Source organism: Phasianus colchicus, chromosome Z (genome assembly GCF_987193195.1).
Source record: "Phasianus colchicus chromosome Z, bPhaCol1.hap1.1, whole genome shotgun sequence".
NCBI lineage: Eukaryota > Metazoa > Chordata > Aves > Galliformes > Phasianidae > Phasianus > Phasianus colchicus.
Genome location: NC_143476.1, coordinates 89,899,006 through 89,922,115, shown reverse-complemented (window position 1 = coordinate 89,922,115; position 23,110 = coordinate 89,899,006). Strand labels below are relative to the sequence as shown.

General features: G+C 41.9%; 2 protein-coding genes across 2 annotated transcripts in view; one reads left to right on the top strand and one right to left on the bottom strand.

The window, feature by feature from the left end:
* EPG5 (ectopic P-granules 5 autophagy tethering factor) overlaps positions 1 to 15,526 on the top strand; it is a 51,856-nt gene extending 36,330 nt beyond the window's left edge. The window contains exons 31-44 of the mRNA XM_031597067.2: positions 481 to 694; positions 1,145 to 1,305; positions 1,423 to 1,630; positions 2,506 to 2,581; positions 3,390 to 3,493; positions 4,382 to 4,557; positions 4,928 to 5,113; positions 6,484 to 6,693; positions 6,843 to 6,987; positions 8,928 to 9,170; positions 9,435 to 9,654; positions 11,050 to 11,265; positions 11,930 to 12,044; positions 12,509 to 15,526. Of these exons, the coding sequence (XP_031452927.2) occupies positions 481 to 694; positions 1,145 to 1,305; positions 1,423 to 1,630; positions 2,506 to 2,581; positions 3,390 to 3,493; positions 4,382 to 4,557; positions 4,928 to 5,113; positions 6,484 to 6,693; positions 6,843 to 6,987; positions 8,928 to 9,170; positions 9,435 to 9,654; positions 11,050 to 11,265; positions 11,930 to 12,044; positions 12,509 to 12,691 (2,457 nt within the window). The 3' untranslated portion in view covers positions 12,692 to 15,526. The remainder of the gene's footprint in view (positions 1 to 480; positions 695 to 1,144; positions 1,306 to 1,422; positions 1,631 to 2,505; positions 2,582 to 3,389; positions 3,494 to 4,381; positions 4,558 to 4,927; positions 5,114 to 6,483; positions 6,694 to 6,842; positions 6,988 to 8,927; positions 9,171 to 9,434; positions 9,655 to 11,049; positions 11,266 to 11,929; positions 12,045 to 12,508) is intronic.
* A 19-nt stretch (positions 15,527 to 15,545) lies between these two features.
* On the bottom strand, positions 15,546 to 22,873 carry SIGLEC15 (sialic acid binding Ig like lectin 15). Its single transcript, XM_031597068.2, has 5 exons — positions 22,798 to 22,873; positions 20,624 to 21,007; positions 17,742 to 18,098; positions 17,036 to 17,066; positions 15,546 to 16,088 (listed from the first exon to the last, which is right to left on the bottom strand). The coding sequence occupies exons 1-5, from the start codon at positions 22,847 to 22,849 to the stop codon at positions 15,992 to 15,994; spliced, it is 921 nt and encodes a 306-aa protein (XP_031452928.2). The 5' UTR covers positions 22,850 to 22,873; the 3' UTR covers positions 15,546 to 15,991.
* Between the last annotated feature and the right edge of the window lie 237 nt (positions 22,874 to 23,110).

The window sequence follows — 23,110 nt, the reverse complement described above, 5'->3', positions numbered from 1 at the left end:
TCTACAGCTGTGACTGTCAGCTGGGTCTTGTTTGGGCATGACGGAGCTTTCCTTGTTGGCATAAATCACCACTGTCTCTGCTGAGCCAGTTGGGAACAGATTGCCTGGAGGCTACAAAAGCTTTGAATCTCTGTATTAAAACTTAGGGACTTCAAGGACTAGCCCAGCATAATGCATTTAAGTGTTTGTTTCATAGAAGTACTGAAGCGTGGAAGCTCATATGCATTTCTATAAATTGGAGAACCCCCTGATAAAAGTCTCTGTGTAAATTCAGTGACATCTCTAATATGCTGAATCACAACCTTTATGGAGAGTTACCTTGGTTTTAGGATGGGGGTTAGTAAAATGAAAATTCCTTAGGTTTTCCTTAAGTACATAAAACCTAGGGAGGCTTTTCACTCTGATGGTTTCTCCCTTTTCCTGGAGGTGCTGTGGCCATGAAAACTTCTACTTACAAATGCTTCCTGTTCTTTGTTCTAGTTTGACCTTATGCAGTGGTTAAATGTCACTAAGCCGCCTCTATCTGAACGTACCAGGCTTCTGGAATCTATTCACTTGGCTCTCAATGCATGTGGCCTTGAACCCGAAGAAGATATTTTGATGCCGTTCAATATCTTCTGCAATCATTGGACTAACCTTCTCCAATATCAGTTCCCTGATCACTATAGTGATTTTCTAAGACTGTTTGTACAAAGTGAGTATCTGAATTGATAGTGTGCTAAGCTTTTTATACTCTTCTGGGTTATTTACAAAGAGAGACGAGAAGAATAATAAGAGTAGTGTGATATGCCCAGCCAGTCCTCAGGGCTGGCCCTCCTGCCCAACGCCCCACTATTTTCCTTTCTTTGTCACATGTTGCCATGCAGTGTAGAAGACCCCTTTGGCCAGTTTAGGTTAGTATGCCTTAGTTCTGCCCCCTCCCAGCTCCTTGTGCCCCCAGCCCCACAGCTGGCAGGACAGTATGAGAAGCTGAGAAACTGAGATGTTCTTGGGTACGTGCAGCACTGCCCAGTGACAGCTAAAACATCCATGTGTTACCAGCTTTGGTTTTCTCCTAAAGCCAAAACATAGCACTGTACAAGACACTATGAATAGGGAAATAACGTGTCCCCGCTGAAACCAGAATGCTTTCTGTTTCTCCCAGGCTCCTCAGAGCAGCTTCTAAGCCCCGACTGTTGGAAGGCAGCACTTAAAGCTTTGGGATGTGGTTCATCAATGGCTGAACAGGGGAGCTTCAAGAAAAGTGATTGCACTGAAAGTCCTGTATTACGAGATGCTGGAGAAATCCTCCTGTCTGCAGAACAGGTGAGTAGCTCTCTGGTTGACTTACTGTGTTCTGCAGCTGAACAGGTGTCCCAACAGTGACAAATAACACTACTGTGCAATCTGTCTTCAGCTGATTAGTGTTTTTCCTTTTTACAGGTTAGAGAGACAATAGAATGGCTTTCTACCTCTTTCTGCAAGCTTCGTCTAGCTTCAGTGGACTTCAGGACCTTTGGTCTCTATTCAAAATGGAGTCCTTATGTGGCTGAAGTAAACACATTTTTGGAGTATCTTATTAAACGGCTTGTTGAAACTGAAGTTGTCAGTTTAGCCCAAGAGCCTGTTGGCAGCAACAGAGTTTTAGCAGGTAATACGCCTTAAGAGCACATCACAGAATGGCCAGGGTTGGAAGGGACCTCAAAGATCATCAAGCTCCAACCCCCCTGCCACATGCAGGACCACCAACCTCCCCATTTAATACTAGATCAGGCTGCCCAGGGCCCCATCCAACCTGACCCTGAACACCTCCAGGGATGTGGCATCCACAACCTTTATGAGCAGGTGTTTCAGCACCTCACCACTCTCTGTAAAGAACTTACCTGTTGCTTGCTCTCTGTAAAGAACTTCACATGACTTGAAGCTGAGTGCTTGTTCTTGATTTCTTCTGATAAAGGCCATTTAATTTTCTCTGTGTTTATATAATGATGACAGCATTGAAATACAAACAAGCTCTGCAGGGAGCCAGTTGGGACTTCCTTTGTTCTTATATTCCTGCTTGCTGGAGAATCCTTCTTTATTTTTCCTGATCTGGAGTTTGGTTTCAGATTATTTTATGGACTGATCCCTCTTTAAAGAAAAATACGATCTTTTGCACTGAGCACAAGTTTGGAAACAGGGGAGAACTCTATGTCATCATGGTATCATGATATATGGTTTTTAATTTGGAGAAAATTGTCTGTGCATCTTGTATTTTAGTATGTGGATAAACATTTTGTGTGCAATCTGAAAGATATTCTAAAGTGAATAATAATAAGAAAATCTAAACAATACAAAATGCTTATGATTGTTGTTAAAACAGTCATAATATTGATGGAAGTTACAGACCTTTTGCATCCAATTTTTGATTATAGAGAACTGATATCATGTTGTAATAAAGAGAGAGCATTTTCTCCAGGTTTGGAGAAATAATTTATTAATGGCTGCTGATTTGAGACATTATCTTCTTCACTTTGTTTTTTCTAGCATTGCAATCCTTGTATTCAGTTATTGCTGGACTCTTTAAGCCATGGATACTAGTCTTAGACAAGGAAGATGCAAGGTATGAATTGCATTAGCAAAAATTTATTTAGTTTTGAATAGGAAGAGCATTAGCTCTGTAAGAATGGCTTTTACTGTTGTGATTTTTTAAATTGTATTATGACTTTCTGCTTAAATAGCTGTTGTATGTGTCATATTGTTAATGGTTATTTAATGAACTGCATAAGGAAATTGTACAGTACTTACACTACAGTACAAGAAATAGGAACAGAGATGAGAAAAATAGGGGTAGGATGCAGTTAGTTCTGGAAAAAAAACATTAAAATTTAATTTTTTAATTCATTTGTTTAATAACAAAAAAAAAAAACAAAAAAAGAAAAGCCTAGCAAATGCAACCTCATGCTAGTGCTGTATAAAAGAACCCTGGATGATATCAGTCCTATGATGATCTGCTAACTTGTTATACCTTTGTTTTCACACAGAATTATTTTTTGTGGTAGGCACCTAGAATTGACTTTATTCCAGAACCACAGGCTTTTTGAGCTCTGAGCATGTCTCCTGTATTTCACCTGAATGTTGACTGTTGGTGGTATGCACCATCATCTGGAGGTTCCTACATTTTGATCTTTAATTACTGTAGGAAATATCAAACAAGTAATTTCCACTTATTTGATGGTATCACGTGTCTTCAGTATAGCATTAATGTATGCAAGGAAGGAAAGGACGCTCCTGAAGTACTGAGTTTTGAATGAAAGAGCTGCTGATACCTGTACTGTACTAAATGTGCTGTACAATATGTCTGCACACCTGTATGATTTCTAGTAACTAACTCAGCACTGACGTTTTTGTTGCTTTATTTCTGCTTTCAGTAACCAGCCCTGCTACCCTTGGTTGGAGAGTGACACTCCTGCAGCATCTAGCATGGTCCGTTTGTTTACGGATTGCATCAAGCTTTTGCATGAGAGCTTTAAAGGTATGTGAAGGTCCGTATTGTTTTAAGGTAGAGGCATGACTCATCAAATGAGATGTGGACGTGAGGGGATTTTGTTTGTTAGGAACTTTTGGCCACGATGATTACTGCTGTGGTACCATAGCATGTTTCTTTGTTGTTGTTGTTGTTAAAAGACAGTTTTTTGATTTGGGGAGGGCAGAGGATATGGTTACCTTTGTCATCCAGTAGGTATGTATTTGTATGAAGGAAAGTGAAACAAAATAAGCTATAATGACAAGCACTTGACTCCATTCCAGGTCTGAGTTTTCCATACAACATAAAAAGCAGAAGTATGTCATGGTAACAAGTGATGTGTCTCAGGAGCTGGCCTTGGGGTTCATTTAATCTCCAGGTCTGATCATCTTGAGCTGGTATTTGTATTTGTGCATTGTTTCTAATGTATAATGAGGAGTAGGAATGAAATAAATGAGCTTCACAAATACCTTTTAATTGCTTTTAATGATGAACTGGATTTCAAACCAGCTTATAGAAATAAATGTGTAAAAATAATATCATGCGTTTTGTAAGACTTCAGATTCATAAGATTACAAAGAAATAAGATAATGCAGCTAACAGAGAATACCAGCATCATAAAAACAGGGAACTTTTGTTGATGTCCAGCGTTTGCTCAAAAGAACATAACATAAAGTCATAAGCTGCCTAACTTTAAGGAAAAAAACGGGGGAAAAAAAAAAAAAGGAAAACAAGAGTGCACACTGAAAGCTTAATCTTTTTTTTTTTTTTAAATGCGTGTGCTTTGGTGAATCTTGCATTTATGGTTTTTCATCCTCAGAATTGCATCTTCTTCTGTACTCATGCTTCCCTCAATTTTTATCCTGCTGCTAATTCAGTTATTTCCTTTGGATTTAGATAAGCTGCTGCCAAGCCATCATGGTGCTCTCTGGTTGCATCTGATGCATTACTGTGGATGTTGCACAGCCCCCAAAATGCCAGAGTTTATTCTCTATACTTTCCATACTGAATTCAGGAGGCTTCCATGGAAGGAAATGCATCCAGACCAGATGCTTATGGAAGAGTTCTTTAAAGTGAGTATGTAGCATCAGTTGAAATAAGGCCATAATTACTGTTGCTTTTGGAAATAACTGCAGAGCTGAAGAATGTCTTGTAAGAAGGAAGCTTTTAAAGTTTGTTTATTTATGAATTACTCCAAAAGTAAATCATAGCTACTCGTTTTATGTTTCACAGATGCTTATGAAGGAGTGCTATCAAATCTTATATGAAGTTGTGGGGAGCTGTAGAGGTGGCATTCTTTGTAATCTACTGCTGCTTAATTGATATATTCAATACGTATCTAGTTAGAGTTTATGTATTTTACTATTGCTGTGTTCTTATGAATGCACTTTTATCTTACATGGTTTCGTATGCCTTTTTTTTGTTTTCCTTTCTCCTTTACAGGTTGAAAGAGGCAGCCCCAAGAGTTGTTTCTTATTCTTGGGTTATGTTTTATGTGAAATAAACTGGGTCAGCGTCCTTTCTGATGCCTGGAATCCCAACCCTCATCCTCAGACTCACAACATGATTGTCTGTTTGCTGTATATGATGGTCCTGTTGGCAAAGGAGGAACAGCTTATAGGCAAAGAGGTACATTTTGAAAACGTTTATTCCTGTCCCTCTTTAAAGAGGGATCGTCCTTTGGTGACAAGGAAACAGGCTGTGACTTTTTCCTCACTTGCAGAATTATGAACTCTGGAGTGTTTCATAAAATGGCATAAGCAGTATGCTTGTTATAGCACTAACAAAATCCTTCTGTGAGGCGTTCTGTGTGAGCTGTGTGAAAAAGGAAGTAACTGCTGTTTGTTTTGAGAAGCTTCTGTAGGAGCTGTGATCCAGTAGTGGTGTAAGGAATAAACAAATAAACACAGACTGTTTTCTCTGATTACAGAATGACTCTTTGAGTTTTGGAATGAACAGATACTTATGGTGGTGTCTTTTAAAAATCAGCAACAACAATAAAAAACCCTAAACTAAATCAAACCAAAACAAAAAACCCTGTTGTTAAGTAAAACTGCTGTGCAGTTGTCTCTTGCCATAGTTAAGCTTGGAATGCTGCATAGTTCTTGTCTCTTAAGTTAATCCTTAATTCAAATGTCTTTTATCCTTCTTTTTTTCCCATTTTGGTGTACGCACATGGGAAGCAGAGGTAGCAGTAGCAAGGATATGTGCATATGCACACATGTAATACATTGCATGTATATATTAAAGTGAAGCTTTTTATGAAAGTGAGTGAAAATGGGTGTCTGAATCATAGTAGACTGATGCTAGCAGTCTGCTGGAGTAAGTGCAGGAAAGGCTTTGACACCTGTGGCAGTCATGCCTGTAACACCTGCAGTAACACCTTACATTGCAATTTTAAGTGCAATGTCTCATGCTGACCTTACCAGTTTTTGTGGCAGGATCAGATAGCCGTTTGTTTAACTGAAGACCTAAAGCTGATTCCACTTATACAGACTTTCAGCTTTAATCACTCAAGACTGTAAGCCAAAAAGATGTGATATGTGAAAGATGGCATTGCAACTATCATGAAGATCAGATGCATCTTTTAAGAACCTTGTCACTGCCTGCTTCTGGTGAAGCAGAGATCACTTTGTCTTTTGAATCTCGGTTTTCTTTTTCTTTTATTCTGAAAGGGTATTTCACCAATACTTTAACCATTTGTGATTTCATTCCAGTATTTGAGTTGTCAGAATAAGAAGAAAGAACTGGTATTGAGATGAACTTTCCAAACCCTGCTTTTGCTAAGCACCATGTGTAGATAAGTCTTGCATGATACAGTTTGATTCAGTGCAGTCTTTCTGGGAGACTCTTCTAGAAGGGCTGGTAAATCTTCAGGGGGTCCCATTTCATACCTGCTGGTCTTTTCCTACTTGTGGTAACTTCCTGTTACCACTTTGAGGCACTGTCAAGATAACACCAGCAGTTGATAAAGAAACTTATGTCTTTTAAATCTTTAGGAATCGCCGCTCATAAATCTTCTTGGACAGACCAGCTCCCTTCCTTGGCAGCTTGTGGGCATTTCGTCTTATCAAAGCATCATCAGCTATTGTAACAGTCACTACCCTCCCTCTGTTATCCTTGCTAAGGATGCTGCATCTGAACAGATAGTGAAGCTCCTGAAAATCTCAGCAGGCTTTGGCACATCTTCAGATAGTCACGTCCATCTTGTAAGTGGTATTGGTTTTTTGTTGTCTCTGAGCTGTTCTTCTCATTTACAGTGTTCTCCTTTTATATATTATAGACAGAGTGTGGAAACAATTTCAGATATGATTGTTGGGCTTTTTTTTTCCTAATTATTTTAATTTTTAATTAATAGGATGCAACACTGAAGTGCCAAGCGTACATCCGCCAGGTGGTTCAGTTCCTCAGCACCTTGGAACAAAGTGGAAAGATTACTCTTGCAGTTTTAGAGCAAGAAATGTCCAAATTGCTAGACGATGTAGTCATCTTTAATCCTCCAGGTTTGTATTGAAGAAGTGCAAATTACTTTAAAACTGTCAAGATCCTTCATTCTAGCGCATCGGTCTCTCTATGGGCAGGGTGTGTTGCTTCTGATGTATGTGTGAGATAGATGAGCATAAAACAGAAGTGGGATCATTTTCTCAATGAACTGTCAAGAGTGGCAGCACCAACAGAAGAAACAGGAGTTTTAAGTAAAACTGACTAATATACAGGCGTTTGAGGGTTGTATTTTCTTTGCTGTCTCGTTTCTGAATTTCTTTAGTTGATGCTGCCATCTGTTTTTAAAAAGTAGAGATGACTCTTAGAAATACACTCCCTGAGCCCTGAGGGGTGGGGTTTTAAGAGCAGATTATAAAACTCTGCATGATCAGAGTTGGTGTTGCAGTTACGTTGGTGTATGCTGATGGCATGATGTGTCTGTATCCATAGCATTTATATCAATCTCAGTTTTTAGTGCTAGTGCTGCTCTGACCTTTCGTTGTCAAAATGAGATCACAGCAGCTGTCTCACTGTGTTACACCAAAATACTTGTCAGGAGTCATATCTTTTGCTGTCCGTGACCTACACACAGTGGAAACTATTAAAAGATTTGTGACATTGATAGTCTTTTCTCAGTGTTGCTGTTGTACACGGAGAAGCTCTCTAGGACAGCCCCATTGTCACAGAACTGTTGTGACATGGCTGTAAAACTGTGACCATAGGCAAGTCAGGTAACCTGCTGGCATTATTGTTTTCAATCAGACTGTGATAAGAGAGATTTACCTTAGTGGAGAGTTGTGCACTGATAGTGTCTAGAGGTCGTCTTTTTTTTTCCTTCACATTTTTCATATTAGGTTGATGCAGACACAAGGACTTTATTTGAAATGAATCTCTGGAGGCCTGCAGTCCACCTTCCTCCTCAAAACAGGGCTAGCTTGTCAGATCCGGCCCTTCAGGGCTTAGTCCTGTCTGCTTCTGACTGTCTGGAGGTCTCAGTTTTTTAGGGCAGTGCTTTTTCAGTGATTAATCCCTGTTTCTGCAGAAGTTGAGATGAAACTTTTCCTTACTAAAACACCTGACACTGATTGAAAATCCTTTTATAACAATGGTGGCTCTTTCATAAAATACAGCTTATTCTACTGTTAGGCTTTTTAAGCACTGAGTGCAGGAAAGATTTGTAGTTGGAAGGTAGTGTTACAAGTGGCCCATGATAACATGTTCAGGCAATGACAAGAGATGGTTTCAGAAAAATTTTCTGAAGTTGAATGCAGTGATTAACAGGAAATCCAGAATCTTGGAAATACACTGAGAGCCTGCAATGTTTCAGGGCTCATTGTATTTTGAACAGAATAATCTAAAATCCCAGTTATTTCATTCTGATCTGTGCTGTAAAGTGTGTTTTAATACGCATATTTTTCTTGGAGATGATAAACATGCTTCATCATTCAATTTATTTTCACTGTAGGCATGCTAAAAGGCTAACTGAATGATTTGCTTTGACGTACTCTTGTATCCAGACTTATCAACTATTTCAGTTTAATAAATTAGGAACTGCCTTATCAAGGGAAGAGACTGCAAGGAATCATAGAATCATAGAATGGCTTGGGTTCGAAGGGACCTTAAGGATCATCAAGCTCCAACCCTTCTGCCACATGCAGGGCCACCAACCTCCCCATTTAATACTAGATCAGGCTGCCCAGGGCCCCATCCAACCTGACCCTGAACACCTCCAGGGATGTGGCATCCACAACCTTCATGAGCAGGTGTTTCAGCACCTCACCACTCTCTTGGTAATAAGTGTCTTTTTGTGGCTTCATAGATACAAACAAGGAAATAAGGAGTTTAGTGATCGGGGGTCTTTTCCCAGTATTTACAGGGAGTATTCAGTAGTGATGCTAAGTTCAGGTCGTTTAGTTCCTAGTGCCTATTTACTGCAATAATTCTTGAATTTGACTTTCAGATATGGATCTGCAGACTCGTCACCTGGCCCTCAGCAGTCTCTTTACGGAAACGCTGATGATGTTGAACAATTCCAGTGTTACAACAGCTGAGTCACTACGGGGGAGCTTACGAAAGTGGATTGACAGTAAAGTGCACGGATTGCTAGCAATGCCCCTTCTGACAGCAGCATGTCAGAGCCTGGCCTCTGTGCGACACATGGCAGAGACGACAGAAGCCTGTATCACCTCTTACTTCAATAAAGGCAGGAGCATCTATTGTTCTGCTGCTTAAGTAAAAAATGTTGATTGGTCTTTGGGTGCTTATTAAGCATGAGTCACTTAAAATTCTAGTAGCTTAATGCTTCCTCATACTGGAACTACATTTTCAACTGGTTTTCATAATCAGGGCCCTGTTCTTTCTATTTATGACATTTTTAATATTCTGTAATTTAAAGGAACATGGTGAGGTGGCTTCAGTTTATAGATTTTACCAACTGCTGCTTACTTATATGTTTCTGTCTTTATAGATCTTCCTCACCATCAGGATTTGGGCTGGGGCCCTGTACTTGCCTCCCTCCAAGTTCCTGAGCTAACCATGGAAGAATTCCTGCAAGAGTGTTTGTCCTTAGGAAGCTACTTGACCCTCTATGTCTACCTGCTGCAGTGCCTGAATACTGACCAAACTCTGACCAATGAAATGAAAATCCTGATCACCACCAGCAAGTGGCTGGAGCAAGTGTATCCAAGGTATGGAGCTCAGGGCTTCTTTCTGTAATCTTTCAAATATGGCTGTAATTGTATAGTCAGTATAATCAGTCAGGCTGCTGACTGAAATTGCCAGTCCTTCCATACCTGCTGTTAGTCTGCTCATCCTCTGGTGCCAACACTAGTACTATCTGATGAAACAGAAGAAGGAATTTTACACAAACATTTCTTGTTTTGTTTTGCTTGGTTTCCACTTGGAGAGGCTTGATTTTGCTGGCAGCCTGGATTTGTGCTCAATTCAGTTTATTTCAAGCAAATCCTTAATCACTGTGAGTTCCACTTTCCTGGATGTCCACTAGGTGGGATGAATTATATGTTAAATATTCAGTTGAACACTCAAAGCCAGGTGTTCAGAGCTGCTTGGTGTGGACCAAATATGAACCCTGTGAAGTTAGTATTGCTGTAAAACAACTTAATAGGTAATTGGGTTCAGGTGAGACAGAATAGATGGCTCATAGTAGCTTTGAGTTTAAAGCAATGGTACTTTGTATTTAAAGCATGCAACAACTGTCTTTACTGTTGTTGCTGAAATTAGCAGAATTTAGCAAATGTAATGATTTTTTTTTTTAATATTAACGTTGATAATATTTATGTTGCCATGAAAGAGCATTGTAGGAAAATGCACATTCCTCCATTTCTTGAAATTAAAAGAATACTTTGACTCTTGTAGTACCACATAGTTGCACTACTTTTATTGCCAAAGTGAAAAGAAGATAGCAAAGCCACTTTATGTTGCAAATTATAACTTGTTCTTAAGATGAAAGCTGAGGGTGTCTGAGATGGGAAGTGACTGGGTGGAGTCATTTGATGATATGCTGATGCAGAAAACTCGTGCCTGTGCTATATGTGGAAACTCTGAGCTTGTTAATTTAAACTGCAGTTTCAGTCTGTGTGGGGAAGGGTTAAAAATACCACAGGGGAAACTTGACTTTGTGCTTTACTCAACTAAAGCCTTCACTATTTCCTTTCTGAGAAGAATCTTAAATTGTTGTGTAAGCAACAGCTATTGTTTCCTAAGGTAAGGAAAGAAAGACTAGAGGCTTCCCTAAAAATTTTTAGACCGATTTAAATCCATTTCTGGCTGCAATATCATTATTCTGAGATCTAAAGACTAAAAAGAAGTCTTGTTCGTTGTTCTCTTACAAGCAATGAAAAACCTGCTTGCTGATACTGGCATTGAGCTTGTAACAATAGCAGTTATATCAGTGTAACTGGGATAATATAGCTATACTGGCTTAATATATTAAGATTACCAATCCTTAATTTATAATCTGAATTCTCCATGATCGTAATGAAGAGAGACACAAACTTCTTAAGCAGTTTTCCTGCCCTTTTTAAAATCAATGTTTTGTTTTGTTTTTGAAATCTTGCTTACAGTTCAGCAAAGGAAGAGGCAAAGCTGTTCCTTTGGTGGCATAAAGCTATGCAGTTATCCTTAATTCAGATGGAGCAAGATGATGCCATTGTGATGGAATCTGTCATTCGGACACTGCTGTCCATCCAGGGCAGGCAGAGTCAGCTGGCTGAGGAGAGACTCACTTCTGGAATACTTGGAGCTATTGGGTTGGGCAGGAGGTCTCCTTTGTCACCCAGGTAGGAATTGAAGCTGCAGTGAATTAAATAATGCATTATGATTTGTCATATTAAAACAAACAAAAAACCCCATAAAGAAAAGCTGCAGCCTGGATCCATACAGCACAGGGGAATCTCAAAAGATGTTCTGAATCCCAATTGCCCTCTATATCTCTGAAGTTTAGACAGAAAAACTGTAATGAGTGTTTGAATGTGGTTAAGAAATGTGTAAGAACTTCTTGTTCAAGCCTGTAGTGCGTATATAAAGAAAGTGCAGCTGTGATTCTCTGGCATAATGTTCATTTCTAGTGAAGTTGTGGTTGACATCACAAGAATTTTGTACAACCACATGCATATTGCCTTTTCTGTCTGGGCTTTGAGATGCTGCAAAATATTAAGAGAAAATCGAACATCTCCTTACTTATTACTCAGTTTGTTTTCTAAAAAACATGCTTGGGTCAGATGTTACCTTTCGTATGTATGGTAGCTTGTATGTATGATGTACCTGTAATGTGTATGTTACAATGATATTTTTTCCTTAATACATTGCAAATGATCTTCTGAAGCTGTTAAGTATGTTCCTCATGCAGGAGATCTCTCATGGGATAGAACTTGTAGTTTATCTGCTGCTGAGGACTTCACAATTGACACCACTTTCTCTGTCTGCCCTCTATCCCTCTGCAAGGTTTCGGCTGGTTGCCCGCAGTTTGTCTGCCTTCATCCTGGTGCAGATTCCTGCAGAGGGTCAGGTCCGCCTGAAGGCGGGCTCAGAACCAAAGCTGACACAGAAGGCCCAGCAGGTAGTGTGTGCCAGTCTTTGGCTTCTTAAATTATCTTCTTCCTATGCTACAGAGACAAGTTAAGTTGGAAATTGTAGTGTTATTAATGGGAGCAAAATGATACCTTGATAAAAGTCAACTGTTCCTATCAGGCTATTCTTAATGAAATTTTTAAGTGTGTCATATTTTGTGTTTTGGTGTGGTTTCTCTAAAAACATGTCTTGAGTTTGTGAAGTAAACATTGGAGCAATCATTGCAAGCCTTGGGAGAGCACTTGTGCTTGTGTTGGGATGCAACAACTTGAAAGAGGAGGTGGATTGAAGCAATACATGTGACTATATTTTATGAATATTTAGTTCAAAATATAGCAGGCTCTTTAGTAGATAATGATCTTCCAGTGGAATCTTTCTTATGATGCCTAGTGAACTGGTTTGTTGTGGGCCAAAATGCAAACAGCTAACATAATTTTTTCCTTGTGTCTATAGGCACTGAGTGCTCTTGAAGCAATGGCATCAAACAAACAATATATGGATTTTCAAGAGCAGATCTCCCAGGCTTCTCTGTTCATCAAGCATCCAGAACATTGTCTTCGAGATGGCAATAATCTTTTGGCTCTCCTTGTAAACAGTCTGTACCCAGAAGTGCATTATTTGGACTGCATACGGTAGCAGCACTGAGCTCACAAAAGGATCATGCAGTGTTGACAATTCTGGTTTACATTTAAAGTTGTTCTTGCACAAGGAATTTTTACTTTAAGAGTTCCATTTGAAGTAAGTCATAAGTGTAAATAGGAGCTGCACACTGGCAAATTTTATCCTCTTTGAGGTTTTTGTTTTTTTTTTTTCCTTAAAGCTCTTAGGATATTTAGGCCTGTGGAATTGTTCAGTTTTTATCAACTGAAAACAGTTGAATATGTTCCTGTGCAAGGTGCACGTCTACGGGGATACATGTACAAATCATTAGACAGCAAAGACCATTTTTGTTTCTTGTAGCATCTTTTTTTTTCTGTGCCTTTTTCGTTTTCCCGTCTGTCATGATTTGAGCCAGTGCAAAGTGAATGGGGGGTTGTGTATTAAACGGTTTTTGACTCTCTTAGTAGGATACCTCTAAAGCTTATGTGAGTGTGTGTGGTGTGTGTGCAGGGAGATTTGTCCCTGCATTCCAACAGGTGGTATTTTAAATTTTGACTCTTTTGATATTCTGCAGAACTCTGTAGTTTAAAGGCATGCCTACAATCTTCTCCCATGTCTGTAATTACAGACTGAAAATTGAACTAAAGAACTTTGCTTTTGCCTAATTCCTAAATATTATTGAGTCTGCCTCTATACTGGTTGATTAAACAAAAGTGATTTATGGCCATGTTGTTTCTAAGTCAGGTGATGTCAGACTGATTTTTCTGCTTCCTCAGTGTCCAGGAGGGAAGCAGTTATGTTCTTGCTGGATAATAATCCTTAATTCTGAAAATCTGGTTGTTTAGGAATAGAGGTTTAGTAAGTGGACACCACTGAAGTTCATTGTTCCTAGTTGGGCATGACGTGGCAGAACTTCAGATGACACTGTGAAAAGCTATTTAGCTTGTATTAAATCACTTTGTTAAAATTGTATTATGAGCCTGTAAATCTATTGTTTTGGCTGAATGATCACTGTTTTTGTTGCTTTGTCTGATGTTGCACCTTTTCTTCAGTGGAAGCAGAAAGTGAATTTCCCTGCTTGCTCGTGTAACGTTGGCCTTTTCATGGCTGATCTACTTGAGGTAGCCCAAGGTCCTACATTCTCAACCTGTGCACCTCTACAAAGGAAGGAACAGTGAAAGCTTCTTCTCTTTCTGCATTAATTGTGCCTTTGTGTTTAGAACATGTAACCGTGTTTAAGCATTTGTTCAGGTCACATGGGGATAATAGATATTCAATAATGGATTATTTTGCAGTGTTGCTTTTAACTGTGATTTTGGTGCTGGAAAGCGAACCAACTTTTTTCTTCTTGACAAATTTGGCTAACTGTGCCAGCTGTGTCATCAGATCACCCACATCTGTGTGTGGTTTTAGGCACACAGATTGAGCAAAGAACTGTATGTATGTATATGTACATCTCTCTATATGCTAACCAGGTAAGGGTGCAGCATGATATCTAACAGACTCCTTTGGGAAAGTGATGCCTGGAAGAATACGTTATTTTCTTTTTCAACCCCTGCAGAGAGTTAAAAGCACTGGTTTATTAGATTCAATGTTATTGATCAATTGCATAAAAAAAATGTGAAGAATTGAGAGATATATGTATTTGACATGCACTTTTGAAAGAAGGTATTGTTTCAGCTGTTGAGTTTTTACAAGTGTGTTTATAACATGCTGTGTCTGCAAAAACAAACAAACAAACAAAAAAAACCTGCAAAATAAAAAAAGAAAAATGGGTAATTTGTGACAAATTTGTGGTGTTTTCAACTTGCTGGAAGAGATAGTATCTGGTATTACATGCTTGTTCTCAGAGATTAAAGTATGATGGGGGAATGCCATGCAGGTTCTTAGTTGGTGGAGGCTTGGAGAATCTTGTCTTTGATGTCATGATTTTAACATGCCTGTGACGCAACTGTTTGGTTTAGTGGCCAGACCCCACGAGAAAGCTCATCTGTATAATGACAGAAATAATGCTTCTCTGTTTTAGCAAGAGTTCACTGAGCTCTGTGATGGTTGTAGGTTTGTACACAGGTCTTTCAGCACTCACAGCTGACCCAGACCATGCGATCCGGCTTTTGTTCCAAACGAGGATGAAGCAGGTAATGCAGAGGGAAATAGACAAAAGCCATACCTTCAGTGCCTGCCCATGAGTTTCCTCACATATAAATGTCCACAGCTGTTGTGATACACATTTGCTGGCAGTAGATAATGTGTGAGATGCAGATTACATACAACAGGGCACACTTTCTGCATAGCAGGTTGTTATGGAGCATGACATCAGATGCTCCTATTTGCAAGTAGGACCACAGGCTTGATGGCAGTTGAAGCAGAAGGCTTGTGCTCCTGGTCTGGGATGCTTCTTACCAGAAGTGAGATTGTTAGAAGAGCTTTGGAGCTGCTGCACTGGGATGGTCACAGGAAGCATTGAATCCAATGGTAAAAGCTCATGTCACTCCTTTTTCTCTCTTGTTTTTTTCTTTTGGTTCTTTTTCCTCCTATATTCCAATCTTCTGCTGTTTGCAGCCCTCTCCTGGAACTTTGTCTACCAGACCAAACATGACTTGTGCTGTTCTGTCCCATAAGCTCAGTTCTGTTCTCTTTTTGGAGTGTATTCACACTGGATATGTCTGGGAATGGTCAATTTTTTTTAATAAATAGTGTGAAGTCACTAAGAGGTGGTCAGGATCTTTTCATGTAGCATGGAGATGAAAACTGTTTAGGAGTAATTTTTTCTTTTTTAGTGACATGAAAGTTGTTTTCTTTGTCTTCCCTGCTTGGGGAAAGAGGTTGATGGACAGGACAACATGGGTGCCTTGGTTTCCAGTTCTCATCAAAATGACTCTTCCTGCTTTAATATGAGGCAAATACAGTATGGTGTTTTATCCAAAAATACCCGTAACGAGAAGCCATTTTTCACCAGGAAAAACTGCAACACAAGATGAGACCAACTACAACTCTTGAATGTGTCTGTTACAGAACTTTGTGACACAGGTTAGAAATATGCAGGTTGGTTAGAACTGGCATCTCACACATTTTCTGCTTTTCCAACTCCACCATTTCTTCATTTTCTCTCTTTTTTTTTTTTTTCCCCAATCTGTCTTTGCTTTAAAGTCTTGTGTTAATTTAAGTCTCAACAGAGATGGAAAACATGCACCTAGAAGGCTCACTTGACCCGTGCATCAGTCAACAGCAGTCTTATGTTCAGTGGGAAAAGGCACCCTAAGATGATCCAGCTTTGTATGGAGCAGACAGGGGTTCAGACCATGCAAGTGGGTATGGGTGGGACAGCCCAGGTCTTCAGCTGCATCTTGCTGCAGGTTGTTCTGTTGGCAGGCTGTGGCTGCCGTCGCATCTGCGGTCAAAGTTCTCATAGGTGGAGTCCTGTGGCTGTGGCCTGGTGATGGAAAAAGGGAAGCTTTCATCTGTGTGTTTATGAATACAGTCGGTTGTGCAGTATTGTGTAGATACTAAATCAGCAACACCATGCTTCTGCTAATAATTATTACAAATTTAACTCTAGGATTAAATTCCCTATTGCCTCTTGGGCTGCAGCCTGATGCTGTGCACATCCTCCTGAGATGAATGAATTTCCAGGGTAAGGTGGGGGAAACATATCACAGATAAGTAGGGCTGGAAGGGAGCAAATCCAAGCATATGCTAGCTTCATATACAGTTTCTGTCTGTTTAACCTAAGGGTTGTCTTACATTTTTACCCATCTGTCATGAGTTTGACCCCCACAGATGTCAGGAGTCTCCTTGCTTTGGGTATTGGGAGATGCTGGTGGTGCTGTGGGAGGATGGTTCAGATTGTAGCAAGGCAGAGGTTTGGACCCAGCCACATCTCAGCTGGCTCTGACATGGACTATTTGGTATCTCCATACCTTCTTCCACGCTTGGCAGAACACATCAGTTCTGGCATAGGTTCTGGTCTGGTGATTGGCAGCCCTGCTCATAGCGGGGGGGTTGAAATAATGATCCTTGTGGTTCTTTTCAACCTAGGCCATTCTATGATTCTATAATAGGCTCTCCTTCTGCCCCATTAGAAACTGGAATTCTTATGCTAGTTTAATGTGATATCCTAACACTTCTGGTCATCCCCTGCTTCTGCTACATCCATGTCTCTCCAGGTTCCTTGTCCTTGAGATTTGTTCTCAGTTGCCCCCCAAGCTTTGGTTCTTTACATCAGCTTGTTTGACTATCAGCCCAACCCTGTCTTCATCCCAGGAGCCTGCTATGAGGCCAGAAATTGTAGCCAAGACAAGAGAGGACAAACTGTACTCCTCTGCTTGTCATCTCTACCCTCCTGCTGGATAACATGAGTAGAAGGTGGGGTACTCTTACCGGGCCAGGATGGATGGAGCGGTGGAAGGACCTGTTAAATGAGAACAGATATACAAGTTAGCAAAATGATCTGGGGAGCCAGGACTGATTGAGAGCCATAGGCAACATGCACTAGAGGATAACTGATACTCTGGTGAATGGTTCACTGTTACCAGGATAGGAATCAACTTTGCGGCCTGAGTCCTGTGGAGCCCTGTGCACAGCAGGGATACTGGCCTGAACAGGTGTAAAATGGGATTACACTGCTGACACTGGGAAGCATGCAGGTGGAGATGCTCTGGGGAGCAAGAAGGATGCTGATTCCAGGAGATCTAGCTGCTGTGTGGGATGCAGTGGAAGTAAATCCTGCCCATGGGCTGGAGAAGTAGTAGTAATTAGTCTGTTTAATAAAAATCTGATTGTGTAGGCAGCAGGTTCGTTACTAATTGCACACCTGTTGATTTATTAACCTTTTTCACTGGGCACAGGGAAGCTCCTGCTTGCTCTGTTTAAAGATCCCATCCTGAATGACACTTGGCATCTGCAGGCTGTAACTAGCCAGCCAGGAGGTCCCTCTTATTTGTTCTTAATATTCCACTATGCATGTCATTTTCCTAGGGTGGAAATGAAGGTAATAAAAAACAGACTTCCCCCCTCCCTTGTCTGATTTTATCTGCTGCATCACATCGTGCGTTACCAGTCTGATGTTGGAAATAGAGAAACGTACCTCTGGGGAACAGGGTCAAGCCCAGTATCACCAGCAAAACAAGGACCTTAATTCCCAGCGGCACAAAAATTAGGATCAGGAAAAAGGAGCTGTTGGATGCCCTGAATTTGTAGAAGTAGACTGTCCCCTCCGCTCTCCCGTGGCTGTTGACAGCAGTGCAGGTGTATTTGCCATCGTGTGTCAGGTACTGGAGCTCCTTGGTGACGCGGTGGTTTGTGTTAGTGACCGAGGTGAGGTTGCTGGAGTGGGGACTGGTCCATGTCAGGGCAGGTGCTGGTTCACCCTCAGCAGTGCAGCTGGCTTTGAAGGTGTGATCCCCATTGGAACTGACCGTGATGTTAATGATCCTGGGGGAAGCTGTGGAAATTACAGGAAAAGATGGGGGATACATCAGATTTCAATGATGGGTTTGATGCACAGTGTAACAAGATAACATCAGCATCAAACTTCCTCTTCCTTATTCCTTGGACCCTGGCCTCCAGAACACACAAGGAAGGATCTGCTCATGTGAGCCTTTTCCTTGGTGTCTCAGGCTTGTCAAGGACCTCTCTGAATGGTGGTAAAATCCATCTCAGGGGATGCACAAAATTTAGAGGTACTGTTGAACTTGCAGCCTTTGGATTTGTTCTCTAAAGAAGCAGGGCAGACATGAAAAATCTTGGCTTTCCCAGTGGTTTTCTTCTGGATCTGTGAACTATTTCATACACTTAGTTCTCAGTAGCATTGTAAAGACTGAGAGAAACAAAATGAGCATCCTCATACGGGAAAAGCAGGTGCTCAGAATTGATTTCTTTCATCAGGCAAGACAGCATGGGTCATTGTAATGCAAGAAGACCGATCCGTATCATAGATCACAGAATTGTTTGAGTTGGAAGGGACCCTTAAAGGTCATCAGGTCCCACTCCCTGCAGTGCATAGGGATACCCACAGCTCCAGCAGTGCTCAGAGCCCATCCAGCCTGACCTTGGGGTCACCAGGGATGGGGCACCGACATCTCTCTGTGCAGCCTGTGCCAGGCCCTCGCTATGAGAACAAGCTGTGTTGTGTATCTGTGTGTTTTGGTGTACAAGCTGACCCCTAAAGAATTATTTAATTCCTGCCCTTTGTACTGCAGGGATCTGTTCCCAAAGCAGAGAGCAGTGGGGAAACTGGGCCGATGCAGCACCTGAGCTCTGCTTCTCTCATCATCAGCACAGCTTGTTGTTGCCCTGCCAGACCAAGCTCTCTGTGGGATATTTCAGATCTGCTCCACAGAGGCAGAGCCCTGACTGCTCAGCACTTCTCTGCAGTACACCAACTCCTCCTCAGGCCTCACCTGGCTGCCTGCAGCGCACAGAGTCTGTGAGGCAGTTTCACTTCACAGACAAAACCGTCCAACATGCAGCGTCTGTGTGCTGTTGGTTAAGGTATGAGCCCACTCCTGAGGCCACGTGGGTGTCCTTGCTCTTGCTTGATCAGTGAGGACACCCTCTGAGAGGGGCCAAGCACTCTCCTTCACTACAAGCACAGCACGGGGGAAGCCCTGAGATGGAGTGCAGAGGCAGAGTGCTGGAAACCCACCTCCAATTGCCTAGCTCTCTGTCCCTTCTCCAGGCTGAACAAGCCCAGCTCCCTCATCCTGTGTTTGCAGGAGAGGTGCTCCAGCTCTCTGAGCATCTTCATGGCCTCCTCTGGACCCGCTCCAAAAGCTTTGCATCCTTCTTGTACTGGGGCCCCCAGACCTGGACACAGTGTTCCAGATGGGCCTCACCAGGACAGAACAGAGCGGGACAATGCCCTCCCTGCCCAGTGAAGCTGTGGAAGATGTGGAGCACAAGTCTTGTAAGGAATGGCTGAGAGAACTGAGATAGTTCATTCTGGAGAAGAGGAGGCCCAGGGGAGACCTGACCACTCTCTGTAGCTCCCTGAAAAGAGGTTATGAAAGGAGGGAATTGGCCTCTTCAATCATATAACAGTGGTGGGACAAGAGATAATTTCCCCAGTTTGTGCCAGGTAGGATATTAGGAAAAACTTCTCCAAAGAGTGGATAGGCATTGGAATGGGCTGCCCATTGGATGGAGTCCCTACACCTTGAAATGTTCTAGGAATGTTTATAAATGTAGTACTTAGGGACATGGTTTAGTGGGCAGTATTAGTGGTAGGTGGGTGGTTGAGCAAAGTGATCTTGGAGGTCTTTTCCAGCCTTAATGGTTCTCTGATTCTATGATTCAGGATTCAAATGTCATTTCCATGCAGATGTCCATCCTTAAGAAGGGTTTCTTACCTTGTGCTGCCACAAGGATGCTGTGCAATGCCTATTCACTATTCACTGTGATTTCTCATCCCAAGGCTGCATGGATCTCTCAGAGGGACAGAATCGTATGCACCGAGCTAAGTGTGACTGGGCTGAGATGCTGGTGCCATCCAGGCCTGCTTGTGCTTACATCTCCTAACGCCTGCTCAGCAGCTGCATTCTCCAGCTTAAATCCTGATGAAGAGGCCATCTGCAGCCTTGCTCCAGGAGCTGCAGACCTCAGCTTCTCACTCTGCAGCCTGCACTGATCCCATGCTGCAGGGACAACATGCAAGACTCACCAGGCTCTCACATGGGCAGCCACAACCCATCTATATAACCCTATATATAAATCTCCTGCAGTGTTTAGCTCCCGTTCCCTTCCTTGCAGTGTGCACATCACTTCAGGCTGGAAGCCTGCAGTGAGTACTCCTTGCCAATATGTTACAAGTCCTCCTCAGGGCTGACTAGACCTGGAAAAGCCAATGTTTTGGAAGAGCAAATATCTCGGATAACCTTCTGTTACTATCTCATCACTTTCCACATCTCACAGCTCTCCAGTTTCCCTCTGGGGTGGCTTTGCCTCCCTGGACGCTTGATGCTGTCTTACCAATCAAATGCAGCTTTATCCCATTCCTGCTTTCATACTTGTCGTGGATGTCCCCAGAGAACTCCACACGGCAGAAGTACCTCTCACTGTCACTCCAGGTCAGGTTGTCGATCCTGATGGAGAGGTCTTTGTGCCGGGGGTTGCCGAAGAGTTTGTATTTGTTTTTGTAGCTGATGGCGGTCTTGCAGAGTTCACTGGCACTCTGGCTGGTGCACTTAAACACTACAGTGCCATTGTACGGCTCTTTGATCCTCCAGATGGCAGTGAGGGTACGGTCAAAGGTTTTGTAAGGGTGTGTGAAGGTGCAGGGCAGAATAACCATCTTTCCAAGTTCACCAGTGACGTCAGATGGGACGTGAATGGACCAGCTATTGCACTGCACGCCTAGAAGCAACAACAGATAATCAGGACTGATTTACACAGGGCGTTAAAGAGGGAAATTGATCATCCTTCTTGTCCCGTCTCTCTCATTCGTCAGAAAATGGATGCCCTTTTTTTCCACCCAGGATGGTTCCCTGTGCGGGGGACTTGCAGGTGGTTACTCAGCCCACTTACTGGGGCTGGGTTTGGTACCAGCCTGCAACAGAGCTGAGGGGGCTGCCTCGCTCATATTGAAAGCAATTTAATTTTCAAGCAGGTCTTGCCATGTCAGCTGACCTGTGGATGTCCACTGTGAAGTTGTGTAACATGAGTGTTTGCAGTTGGAAGATGTTTGTGTGCTTGCAGACGCACACTTCCTAATGCATGTATGTGTACATACATATATATAATATACTCAGAGATCTGGTGGCTTCAAGCACAAATCCAGTTAAATGCAACCACTCTGTGTTTGAGTGCATGCACACAGGAGGATGCATAGCAAGCAGCTCCGTGTTAACAGAGCAGGTTGACAACACGTGGACTCCAGCTGCCTGCATCTTCCCAGACAGGCCTTGTCCTGGCCTCACAGGAGGGGAATTTCTGGGTTTTCCAGCCAGGATGTCATGAACGGTTGGAATTTGACCACTGTAAATCCTTGTCATGGTAAATGGTCACAGTAAATCCAAGCCATTGCCACCAGACCCAGTTTCATCCGTTCTGTCTGGTGATGAAAACAGTCTTCACCTGAATGAATGTTCTCCAGCCTTGAAATATATCAGGAAAACTCAGTGTCTCATCATTTCCCTTCTCCAGTAACCAATAACACCAACAAATAGCAATTGTAGGCAGCTCTTTCTATACAGATACCTATGTCTATCAACTGTATTTCTGTCTGCAACAGCTGCAGCACCAGACTGTGGTTTCAGGAATGTCTGTGGCTACATTCCTGTCTCATATAACTTACTTGGTGGCTTTGTTAAATCAGGAGGTTTATCCTCCACAGTTGAGAATAATTGGAGAAAAATGTAAATAATTTACCTCGTGTAAATAGATTGCTGACTTTGCTGTGATCTGTGGACATTCATCTGTCAGATTGATCGAGTAAAGGCTAAGTTAAGATTGGTGCTTGTGTTTATTTCTGCTGTCCATAATATTTGAGAAATATCCCAGTGGCTGTGCAGGCAGTATTAATGTTCTTGTGTGTTGCACAGTGGATAAAGGCTGATGTAGGACTGGTTCTCCTCCATTAAGTTATTTAGCTGGAATTTGTGCCAAGCCAATATTTTAATTACTGAAGTCTGGAGTCGTGGTGCCTTTTGTCACTCACTGTAATGATGTGATTACCTTCTGCAGCTTGGATTATCTACTGTACAAGGCAATATGGCCATGGGAACTCCAAGAAGCTCATGGGCTCCTGGAATGAATGCCCCATTGATAAAACCAAAGAACTCTAATTATATCTACTAGTTGTCAGTGGAAAGGATTTGAGTTCATGATAACCAGATCAAGAGCTGGAGCCCACCACAGCCATTAAACTTGCTCAGTCAAAAAGTCTGAAGGTATATTTAACCAAATCCTGTTGACTTTAATAAAACTTAAGTATATACTTCAAGTTAACCATGGGCTAAAGTGCACGGTGGAGCTGGAGCAAATTGTATGAATTGCATATCAACTCTGAGGAACATGAAACAGTATGAAACAGGGCTTCTGAGTGATGAGAAAGATGAATTTCCTGCACGAGTTATAAAAACAGAGGAAAAAGGGAAAAAAAAAAAGCCCTTATCAGACGGAACTGTAGCAAGCTCAGAACTCACCCTTCTTGAAGACGGAAAGGACGAACAGAAGAAACAAACTGTACTCTCTCATGATGGTTGAGGTTCTCCACTGGGGTGTATCAGCAAACCAGAACTGTCTCTGCTACATCTGCACTGCTGATCTTGTCATCACAAAAGGTTTTTCCAGAGATGGAAGAAGCTGTGGTTTTCCTCTCCTTGGAGGGAATGAGTTGTCCAGCTGAACCGACTCTGGTTATATTAATAGTTTTGTGGTCAGTCATGTGAAAAATACAACAGAGAGAAGCAGTGTGTTGCCATTTTCCAGCTGAAGGAAAGGGTCTTAAAGATGGGG

Coding starts and splice junctions, on each gene's coding strand:
- SIGLEC15 (XM_031597068.2), bottom strand. CDS start 22,849: ATGAGAGAGTACAGTTTGTTTCTTCTGTTCGTCCTTTCCGTCTTCAAG. Junction 18,099..20,623: donor GATAAAGCTGCATTTGATTG/GTAAGACAGCAT, acceptor TAATTTCCACAG/CTTCCCCCAGGATCATTAAC. Junction 16,089..17,035: donor GCTCCATCCATCCTGGCCCG/GTAAGAGTACCC, acceptor TTCCATCACCAG/GCCACAGCCACAGGACTCCA.